General features: G+C 37.4%; 1 protein-coding gene across 6 annotated transcripts in view; it reads right to left on the bottom strand.

Annotated features, from left to right (window-relative positions):
• SIPA1L1 (signal induced proliferation associated 1 like 1) overlaps positions 1 to 12,126 on the bottom strand; it is a 187,249-nt gene that overhangs the window by 60,627 nt on the left and 114,496 nt on the right. For all 6 annotated transcript variants that reach the window (XM_072339363.1, XM_072339362.1, XM_072339367.1 and 3 more), the window contains 3 exons: positions 5,152 to 6,972; positions 842 to 972; positions 1 to 189 (listed from right to left, as the gene is read on the bottom strand). In XM_072339363.1, coding sequence (XP_072195464.1) covers positions 1 to 189; positions 842 to 972; positions 5,152 to 6,649 — 1,818 coding nt within the window. In that variant the 5' untranslated portion in view covers positions 6,650 to 6,972. The remainder of the gene's footprint in view (positions 190 to 841; positions 973 to 5,151; positions 6,973 to 12,126) is intronic.

Raw genomic sequence — 12,126 nt, 5'->3', positions numbered from 1 at the left:
CCCTTGTTCATCCAGCTTCATAAGCTGTTCTGTGACTTTAGGAGTGTTGAAGGCCAGCCTTAGGCAATGAATATTCAGCTCAGGAACCACATACTCAAGCACTTCTTTTAGGGGAAGTCCTCTAGCTGTGCAGTGCTTTGCAGTTGAAGGAATAGCATCTTCCAGCACAGAGCCTCTTAATGTCATAAGCTAAATGCGGAGAACAAAAATAGCTTGCATGTTGAATTATGCACAGAATCAAGGCTCATTAGCAAGAGCACTGGAGTAAAATGTACTTTTCTATGATTCTCAATGGAGTCTGAGTACATCGGGTACTTCATGTTGCATGAAACACACACCAACATGCAAAATGTCTCCCATTCTGATAGCTAACAGTATTCAGAAGATTTCAAATTATTCAAAATTCTTTACAGATTTTGATTTTAGAAAGAAGTATTACTTGGAAAAGATTATGAGTAACATTTCCAGTGGAAAATGTTTAAGTATAAAAGTATGTTCCTCAGGTCTAACCACTGCCACACAGGAAACTGAAAGAAGAGATTTTCCTACTCTTTGCTCATTTACAGATACTGGAGCTGTACTAGCATTCTCAAACTTTAATCAAAATAACCTTCAAATTTTCCTGCAGGACATTATAGAATTACTAATTCACTGACATACTCATCTGTATTCTTTGTAATGTAAGCTGTGGTAGACCATTTGTTAGGAAATTCCTGCACTGTACAGGAGGAAACAGAAATCTATCCACGTGGAAAGGGAAAAAAAAACACCACATCCACACCCCATATGATTTTGCCTGATCCTTTCCAGTTTCTTTTAACATCATTCCTGAATGGCTTACCTCGCTGGTTCTGAAAATGATTCGGTAGTTGTACTGAGGCCCGTTTTCCTTGATTTCCTCTGGTTTTTCTCTTCTTATGCTCACAGCTACTGGACCAAGATTCTCATCCGCCCCAAAATAGTTCCAGTGTTCTTGCATATTAAAAACAAACAACACAGATAAAAGTCAGTCTTAACTTTCCCAGTTGTATTTTCATGCTGAGTTGACACAGTTGGAAACAAATTGCCAATTACACTAGAATCAGTTGTGGTACCAGGATTTTGTTGTCATTCCACTTTCTAAAGAGCTCCATTTATACAAAAAAGGCTGAAATTCAAATTTGTAATTTCAAAAATAGAACTAAAATAGGATACACATCTTACATTGGCGTTTAAAGTCAAATCCATGTTATTCACACTGACCTAAATTTTCCTCCTTAAAATACAAAAACCAGGGAACCAAACACAGAAAAGTGAGAAACTCACAACTCCATAATAAAAATGTGAGCAGCAGACAGTTGTACCCAAAAGACTTAAGTTACTTATTTTTGTATCAAAAAGAAGAAACAAGAGATAGCCTTACAAGTTACTCAAAAAGTGAAAAGCTGAAGAAGCAAGAAGCTGAAGTCTTGTTTATGCTCAAAATGAAAACACAGAGACAAGATGAATAACATAACTATTTAACAGCTAAGTGTTCAGAGCTGAGACTAAAACTAACATAGCGGTGGTGATGGCAGAGAGGAGAACACAGAGTTGGAGAAATTGCTCACTAGCTGAGTAGTGGATTTTTGATGTACGTTTTTGTATTTATTTAATTATAAATGTGTAAAGCCAAACCTACATATCCTGTTTGATGATGGAAGTACATCACTGTGAATTCAACAGCCTATAAATGAAGCTGCGCATATTTCAAGTAACAACTGAATTTAAAAACACAATATCTGAAAATTCAAGGGAATGTCAAAAAATAGAAGTCAAGCATTTTACAAGAAAGAAGTCCTACATCATCCCATTCCATATGCTGCATGCCTGCATATATGAATGAATTTATATGTGCACAAAAATGGAAATTTTGAGCTATCTGAAATTTCAGCACTTGAAAGAAGAAATATGAAATTCCCTGGAACGATAGCAAGAAAGGCAATCTAACCATACTGTCTGTACCATCATATACAGATTATTTGTTATTCATAAAAGAACCAAAATGAATTACTACTTCAACAGCATTCTGATATGAGCTGTTCTGCAGGGATAAAGTGCAAAATATTTGAATATCACCATCAAGAACTGCATCTGCAAACATACTAAAAATAGATAGCAAAACACACTCCTTCCTATGTGAACAGCAGTCATTTTTCCAAAGAATAAATCACTATCTTAAAACCCCAAGTGCATTTTTTTTAATTTTTTTTAATTACCCATACTGATTCTTGTTATACTTTCCTCCAATAGATTCACACTTTTCCAGTAGGTTCTCTGTCCTTGTGAAGCCATGCATGCCCTAGAATTACACCTTTGTTTTCACAGAGCAGCTGTTCACCCCTGAGGTTCTCTAAACAATCATCCTGTCTTTTGTCAGTGTCTTCCATTTAAAGATTTCAGAGCATACAAGACACAAAAGAAAGCAAGTGTGCTTTCTACCAAATTCCTCTAAGTCCTCAAGAGCCAATACCCTGCACAGAGGTAATTAATGTTCAAAATTCTATCCTATAGGATAACCCGTAAATACTGTTGTAAAACTTGAGCGACTGCATTAGTAGTAAGTGAGGAAATCAGGAATAAGTTAAAGTATATGCATAAGCCTAATGAAATCATTATATCACTCCATTGATAATAGCCCTATAGATGCCACAGAGAATTTTTACTGTTTAAAAATCCAAGACATCTTACTAGCATCCTATACTTTTTCACCCCAGTATGTTTATAACTCATCAGTTTATGGCAGGGAGACGGAAGAGTAAACACCAAGAATACAAGAGCAACCTTCCACCTGAGACAAATTTTCCTCCAGAACACTCTGCAGCTTCCAAAACCGGAGCAAGTTTGGCTACCTCCACCCTAACTTGGCTTGGTGGATTAAAAACATTGCATGATATATATGTACCTGCGCTTACACAACAGAAAATGCTAGAGAAACAAAGGTAAGTTGTTAACACCTACTAAAATAGTCTGAAAATTACACTAGAGTCTCTTTTTCATCTATCATCCACATAACAATACCTGTAAAGAATAATCTATTCCTTCCATGTAATTAATAGATTCCAGCCAAGCCACCAGGAGCATCTCACTAAATTACCTTGAAATTAAAATGGACAATATCTGCGAAACTACTTTCATTCAGTAACTTATTTATTTATTTTAAAGACAAAAAGATTAAAAGGGCCTACTGCATTGACTAGCAGATTCTACCCAAGCCACCTTTCTTCACTGTTGGTGATATTCATAACAGAGATGCAACCTGCACTTCAAATAAAGAAGTTTCTGCATCATCTCATTTCATGTTACTGAAAACTGCCAATTACAACTGATTTTACTTGATTTTTTGTTCCTCGTACCCTACTTGATGTTTTATCGCAATTACACATCTGGGGGAAGGACAGTAGGAAAAGAAAAATGATTTTGGTGTTTTTATAACTGTGGGGTTTGGGCATATATCTAACAACACATCTGAAGGATGTCTTTTTTACAGAAGCCAGCACAACAAAATCTCTGGCAAGAAAAATTTCCCCGGTTTATATTCTATAAACAGCTCTTCCTCTCCATTCATCCCCCACAGCGTCACTCACTGACACTATTACCTGGTTACCTCTCAAAACTAGCCTAAGGACTAGATTATGATGCGTTTATCTAATTCATGATAATAACTACTGGAAACAAATGAAAATACATTGGTGGCTGCCAAGAGACTAGCATGAGGGTGTGGTTTCCCTTTGGAAAATGGCTTCAGTGCTGTCCATACCTCCTTCCTGTCATACTATTTGCATTCCCTGCTCACCTGGCACTGCGTTTTGTCAGAAATGCAAGGAAAACCCATTTGACTCACCAGATCTGCCAACAAAAACCTGAACAATACACAGGACAGTTTATTATAACAACAAGGTTTCTGTTTGTTATGTAGATTGAACCGTCCTATCACATTTTGAGAAAACAAAAGGACTGGTTTGAGGAAGGGGTGAGAATAAAGCCTTATTTTTAGTTCTGAAACACTTCACATCAGGTTAGCTGAGCTGCACTGCTTGCTGCTGACTGCAAAACTCTGACCAGAGCAGTGAGGAATCAGGTGGTGTCAGAGGGAGCAGATGAGAAAGAAACTGCAGACAAAGCTCTCTAAGCTCAGGCTCTCCCCTCCAAACATACTTCATCCTGTACTGTGCATCTGGCTTACAAGTAATCAATATTTTTCAGCACTCTTTTCCCTTCAAATGATGTGGACCGGCTCTCCCAAAAAACATTCAGCAATGTCTGTCCCCCTGCCCTAAAAATATGCAGAAGGAAGAGATGTGACAAGAGCCACCCAACCAAGGGACCATGTAGGAAAGAAGAGACAGGAGATGGACAGGAGGCAAGGGAAAAATGGGAAATGAGATCATTAGCTCTAATCCACAGTTAATGAGCTGAAGTTTCTCTGGAATGATCATCCACTTATTTTAACTAGGCATTCCTGTTGCTTTAATCTGCAGGATACAAGCTCTTTAGAGCTGCCTTCATTAAGCAAATGAAACCCAATCCTGGACACCAGTATCTAAGGAGCAAGCATTTGTCAGGTCACTCATTAAACCAACTCTGTCTATCGTGAGACACAATAGCAAAAGGCACACTGTCCTGCAGACTGAACTGGTTTTTAAAACTCAAGGGAACTTAGGCTGCAATTCTTTTTGATTTATTTTTTCCCCAAGAACGGAACAGAGTATGATCTGCATCTCAGTGCCAGAATCATTTTGGTGAAGAAGTATCTGGATCATGTTTTGGGTTTTGCTCATTCCTATGGAATGGAAGTTTTGTTCTGATTTATTTTCCCCTTCATACATCCAACGGACACGGTACTTCTTGGTTTCAACAGAATCACAGAACAAAATAATCATATTCTGTATTTTCAAACATAAATTCTATTACACAAAGCAAGCTCTGACTGAAGAAGCAAACTGGTGAAATGTTTTAGTGATTATTTTTGTGTATATATATATATATATATATACACACACACACAAATGCTTCATGCAAATATTACTCATTTATATGTCAGCCTAACTTTATATGTTGGTTAACACAACATTATCATTAACATCAGATTGAACTTTACCACTAGCACCAGAAGAAACAAAATCTACATACCTTTCTGATAGAAAAACTTTCGGTAATAATATGCACCAAGGTCTACATGTTCAACAATGTATCTTTTCACTCTGTCTAGATGTAAAATCAAATTCTCCTTGGGAACTTCTAGAACTGCCACTCCAGCATTTGTACAATGAGAACTCAGAGTTGACTCAAACGAGGCACTTTCACATCCACTGAAGGAACCTGAATTAGATTTGGAAAGGCTTATCTTCCTCTCCCCTTCCCCACCAATCTCATTACGAAAATAAGGACAGCTCATCACAAGCTCGTTGCTTTTATCATCCCCCTGGTCCATATTGAGACTTCCTTTTGAATTCAGATCTTCAGTGCTGCCCATTGGAGAATTGAAACTTGCAGAATGGGATAAGGGTCCAGAGACAAGTGATGCTACGGCAGCAGCAGACGCTCCTGTTGTTGTGTTCCTCCTCTTAATAACATTATGCCTGTTGATCGCTGCTTCATTTAAATCAAATAAAATACTCTGTACATCATAATGAGCAAAACACTTTGGACAAGTCCAAGGCTTGACACTATCTTCTGACCTGTTATCTTCAAGATCTGAAGATTTCCCAAGCTCCCCTTCACCTTTGGCATTACGCAGCTTACGAAAAATGGATGAATCTCCCGTTTCTGATTTTGAGCGTCTCTTGAGAGGCTTCTCTCTTTCCTTAAAGAGCCTCAGGTTCTCCCTTTGAGTAATAGGTCCATCAATCACATCTAGAGAGAAGCCTGAACCCTTGCTTCCACTGGCAATCAGGAGTTCACTGAGCTTAGTTGTGCCTGGGCTTCTCTGATCAGACTTTTCATCTTTATAGCCCTTTAGTAAGTCAAAAAAACTTTCCCCTGAAGTTCCCTGCTTATCTATTGAAGATGTGCTGCCGTACTCTCTATGCAGAGATGGTCCAGATTTAAATGTGGGTGAAATACATTCATCAAAACTATCCACATCAAGCTCACTTATGGTAATGTCGCTGTTGCTACGCTGTCTTATTCTGCGAAGAGCTTTCCTTGGGGAACTGGGATAGCCATCAGGTGTTAGAAACCTGGAGTCTAGATTCTCAGATTGTCTGGTCTTGCTTTTAAGTGTGTTCTGAATACTCTTCAACATGACAGAATCACTAGCATTCAGGTTAACAGAGCTTCCCTGACTCCCAGGACTGCTTTTAGAAGACATGCTGTCAAGACAACTGGCGGTTTCAATATCTTGACTAGACCTGCTTGTTTCCTTGATGTTCTCCTTCCTGGGGGGCCAATCAGCAATTCTTGCCCTGACCCCCATTTTGGGGACTCCAGGTGTAGAGGTAACATGATGGGAACTTTCATTGCGAGGAGGTCCGACTGGAGCCATGACTGCAGATCCTAGGCTGCCATTCTGTGACCTAAAGCGCCTCATGTAAAAGTCATCCGAGTGGACTTTTGTGGTGCCATCTGTTCCAACTGACACCCCAGTGGCAACAGACCTTTCGGTCTGGGACCGCTTCAAGCTGGTCATGATCTTTCAGTATGTTCAACCTCAGTAAGTTCCGATAGGAAATACAGTCATTTCGGCTTTTTAAATGCACAGTTCTCTTCTGGAGAATAGTCTCCAAAGCATAAAATGGTTGCATGAGATCTTAGCCGTGGACATTTAAGGATACGGTTAAATGCAAAACGTCTAGAAAATGCAGATATCTGATAAGTTTTGAAAAGCAGCAACTTCTTTTAACTTTTGCATCTTAAGAAGTAGCCATGTTCCAATACATTCAAGTTGCTTTAACATCACTTGTGCTCCAAAACGTCAGAACAGCAATCCAACTGTTTATGCTTCCTTTAAGCCTAGAACAGAGAAAAAAGATAAAAGCATTATTTATTTTATATGCAAGTTTACTCATAACTGTAGCTATCAGAATAATTGCTACACAAAGTTAATATTTCTAACATACATGCTTTTAAATCTCACTGACCATCTCAGAAATGCAGAGTTGTGTTATACAGTGGTAAAGAGTTTTCTAGATATTGTTGGTTTGTTGTCTTTAAAAAAAACCAAAAAACACATAAAAAACACCAAAATATTTTACATTTGAATTCCATGCCTAAATACAAAGATTGTTTATGAATTGACGAGTGATATATTTTTTGGCTAGGTTATTGGACAGTTATGCAAAGCACAAACAGAGAGCTTATTTCCACAGCTGAAGGACACATGCAACATCCATTTCCTGTAGAATCTATAAATGAGCTGGATCAGTAATCCAAATTTCTGTAAAAGGTTTATAAACAAAACTGCCATTTGCAAGTCACATATCCTTGGCTGCAATGAGGTATTAACAATGCCTATTCAATTTTTTCCATTAATATAAATAATCATTATATGCTAACAAAAAAGGAAGGAAGCTAATTAGCGAACAGATTAGAAAGCAGCAATAGGGAGAATAACATTTATTCTCTTTTAAGATGGCTTTATTTGCAAATTAACTGGATAGTCCATAAAGCTTTGTATTCCCCTGCCCAGATTTCACAATGTATACAAAAACTAAAGCTGAACAGAAACACATACTTTCAAATAACTTGATATGAAAAGCTTCCTTTATTTCCCCAGCTAACAAAATACCATCTGCCACAGCTCCTGTATAATCCAGCTTTACAAAGCTATGAAACTTAAATGTTTTCCCATACCTCATCAGCACCAAAGTGATTACAAAGCATTATACCATCCTTTGAGGAGCTAAAAAAAACCCAACCACAAATATGCCCTTGCCGGTGGAAGACAAAAGCATGAGATTGTCACGATAAAATCTTGCATCGCTGTGCACATCCTTTAACACAAAGAAGTTAATAATTTTCAAAGGCTGAACCAATTACACAAAACGTGGCCTTTTAAATATTTGCCAATCATGTATGCAGAGATGCTGCTGAACCAGCAGCACACTGACAGTACAGTATTGTCTACAAATCAAGGCTCTCTGATGCTTCTGGGGAAACCAGAGCTTCCTGCAGTCTCAAAATTCTATAGTACTTTGCTCCACAGTAATGAAAATATCAAGCCAGAGCATTTTCTTCTACTAAAGACAGCATGTTTTAACTTCACTAGCCATAAACTATACTTTTAAAACAGTATTTATATAAAACTGCGTGTGCAAGGAATACTGAAAATGCAAGCTGACTGCAATGCACACAAGCAATTAATTTCCTTATGGTTCTGCTACAAGGACTGTGAAATAATAGGGCTTTTTTTTTTTTTCCCCATCTAAATAATTAGAATAACTTTAGAAAGGCTGTCTACTCATGTAGCTGTTGCAAAATTACCGAATTTGAAACAATACAGATTTTAAACGTCTTACAAATTTCAAACACAGTTCATTTTGAGAAGCAATGAAGCTGATGAAATTTCATCTATAAATTAGAGCAACAAAGGAAAAAATACAGTGCACCCTTACCCAACTGAGTAGTCTGCCTGTGCTGGAGCGAAACATTTATGCAATAAATTCTATGCACTGTACAGCCCTTTGTAGGTCTATATAGACTTGTTTTATAGGGATAATGGAAGAAAACTAAAATGAAAACTCGGAAGAGGATTAAGATGAGCTACAAGTAAGAGTGAAGGATTAAACCAATGGTAGTGTTCCAAGCAAGCAACAGCTGTCTACTTCCATACACTCCTCTCCACAGTCTGTAACTAAATCCAAACTTTCCGCCCTCACCATTCCTCTTCTATCATCAATACCTATGAAAGTAAAGTATGCGTTTCCTCCCCCCCCCCCCCCCCCCAACAAGTGCTGGTCTCAGAAACTGATAACCCACTTGTACAAGTTTCTCATTAACTCAAGGGCAGAAGTTCATGCATAGCTCTATAAATTCCCAAGCTTGGTGTTAACCATACAAACACTGAAAATGCTGCTAGTTTCTGAGCAAGTCCGTTCCATCCACCCACCCAACCCCACAGGGACAACTATTCTAAATAACTAAAAGCAAGTGTATAAGGTAATCTAAATTCATAAATACATACTACATACATAAAAATATAAGTTCTCAGCAGAACTTATTCTTGACCTGCTGCATCTATGTTACATTCATTAGTTACATGACCAGACTGCACATTTTCCAAACAAAGCACTTTCTCTATTCCTGAGTCAGCACTGAACATGCCTTACTCTGGAGATCTGCAGTTCCATTTTCCTCATTTTTTTGCAACTGTCCTACTTCACAAGCTGTAGCAGCTGGAATACAGGTGGCATAAGAAATGATGAAGGACATGGTTAATGGTATACTCTGAAGAATTGAATGTCTTGCCTATGTCTGTGTTGATATTAATTAAGTCACCTAGACAGAGCTTTTTTGAGACTATAGCTACCCCTCTGTTGTGTCACTAGAGTTACTTGCTCCTGGGGTCTTGTTTGAGACCTAACAGCATGACCTAGAAGGTCTGCCTAGTTCCAAGTGAAATAAAGCAAGGCCATCATGCATGATAATATTAAAAATTCAGCAAGTTTAGATCATATTTACACTGTGTAATAAATTTAAAACAAAAACCACAATCTGTACTTTGTCATTTTCTCATATTCATTACCAGCAAAACAGGATAGCAACAAAGTGTAAATCAAGCTTTACTTAAACAACCACAAGTTACCAACAACTAGATGGTATTATGCACTAGAAACTCTGCAGGAAGTTAAATGTTCAGTTGAAGAACTGCTGAACAGACACAAGTTTAAAAAGACCACAAAATATGTTGTCTACTGCAATTAGTTACAGCTGCAAGATAGGCAGTATGATATCTAGCTTCTACAAATGACAGCAGAAATTGCAAAATAACAATTGTTTTTTATTACTATTTGACATGCAGAAAAGTATGTAATTCAAGGTAGAGCTATATATCCATTCAGATGATGAGGACAAGCTACCATACTCAGGAAAAGGACAGCCCTCTCCAATTCATCTGAACTTACTGAGGGAGCCAACAAAATATGCAGATAAGCAGCTACATATTTAGAAGACAAATAAAAACCACATGAAAAAAAACTCCAAAAAGAAGCACACTAAAATTTAGTACTGATTATAGCAATTAAAAAGCCATTAAAGAGAACAACTTGGAAAACCAACAGTCTGCTTATCAGATTGCACGTAACAAAGCAAGCCTGGGATCTGTTCAAAACAGATCTCAAACAGGTCTCAAAATCCTCAGGACAAAGTACAGTCAGTACATTATAGGAGAAACACAATATTTTGTATCTACTTTCAAATCACAATGAGTTACAAAGAAATCTGTTTTCATTCTTTCCCTTTCTGTTTCTACCTCTTTCATTAATTTGCTCCCTCCTCCAAAACAGGGGTTCTAGATGTACAACAGCCTGTTCTGATCAAAATTAGAGTATGGAGATGAATCCCAAGAGATATTTTCCATCCTACATCATTTATAAAAGGCAGATAAGTCAAGATATCTTGATTTGCTATTCTTCGCACTTCAAGTTAGTCACAAGGAAAATGAAGATGACCTAACAGTAAGATTTCATCCAGAGGCCTTTGAATTAAAACAAGCAAATATAAGTACTTGATTAAGAAATGCCTGGTTTAAATTAGCTCATAATAGTCAAAGCACAAACACAAAATATGGCACTCTAACCAGTCTCTATCATGGATTCAGGCAGCAGAATAAGATAATCCAAAATTAAGTGGGATCATGCTCTTTTCCCTTACAAAGGAAACACCAACATTACCCACAAGCAAGACTCGCTCGAATAGATTTCATGGTTACTGTTACCTACTGGGATTTAGGATTGTCAAATCAAGGATGCTAATGATGCTAATACTCGGATAGTGACAGAGATTGATTTGCAGGCACTGAATTATTTATCACTCATAAAGTTCCAGAGGAAAGACTGCATATTTCGCCATCAGCCTTCATTAAGAAGTGCCACTTTATAAAAAATTTGGAGATGAGGGCATCACTTTTCAAACTCTAGAGAAGTCTCACTTTTGCCAAACCTCCACAAACCTCTCTCTCAACCTACTCTTACCCTCATCCCCAAATATCAAAACAGTAAAGTAATGATGGTAAATGCAGCACTTTCAGAGATATTCTAAACTACTGAAAAAGTGTAGGATGAGGAGCCCAGAATAGCATCTTGCAGCAAGTAACTTTTGAAAATGTAAATGAAATCATCTTCATTCCACAGACTACACTGAAATTTAGCCAGCCTAGGAAACTCTGTATAACACAGACAAATTACTGGTGGTAACTCTCATTAACTTTCACTGGGAAAAGAACTGATATAGCCATAAAAACTTGAAACTAGAAGCTCCTCTGAAACCAGAAAAATAAATGATAAATGAGATCAAAAAGTGTTTTATATGTGAAAGCCTTTTCTACTTGTGTCACCAGCTCTTGCCTGAATTCTATCTCAGACCAAATCCTAGGAGGAAAATATTAATTTATCAGCCAATTAAGTTATTTTGTACATATAATAACATCTAGTTTCATGAAATGAATTTCTCAAGAGAAAAATTCAATTTAATCTTAAGAAACACTTGGCTTTATGTGGATGACTATAATTAACAATTTTTTTATTCCAGGACTACCTTCATCATTATAACTGAAGGAAAGTTAAAATGCTTGCGTTTCAGAAAATGATTTTATCAGTTACAAAGTTATTTGAAGAACAGAGTTTGGTATTTTATTAGCTTATCTGGAGGAGTTGCTGGTTTGGGGTTAATTTTTGACAACTGCTCAGATTTTCATAGAAAGAAAGGCAGGTCCCCCTAAATTTTCATTCCACTCCAAAACAAGGTAACCCTGGAAGCCTCACATTTACGTTACCTAAAAGATTTGCCACTGATCCACACATAAGCAGATCTGTATTTCCACCATCTTTTCCTGAGTGTTTCATTATTCCCTGACCTTAGGAAGAAAACCTCTGTCTCAGGAGATCAAGTGCCATCTGTTGCTATATGTAGAAGGATCACCCGAATTGATCTGCTGAGCTAAACACTGCT

This window comes from Excalfactoria chinensis, chromosome 5 (assembly GCF_039878825.1).
Source record: "Excalfactoria chinensis isolate bCotChi1 chromosome 5, bCotChi1.hap2, whole genome shotgun sequence".
In the NCBI taxonomy this organism is placed as follows: domain Eukaryota; kingdom Metazoa; phylum Chordata; class Aves; order Galliformes; family Phasianidae; genus Excalfactoria; species Excalfactoria chinensis.
This window is presented reverse-complemented; position numbering and strand designations above follow the sequence as displayed.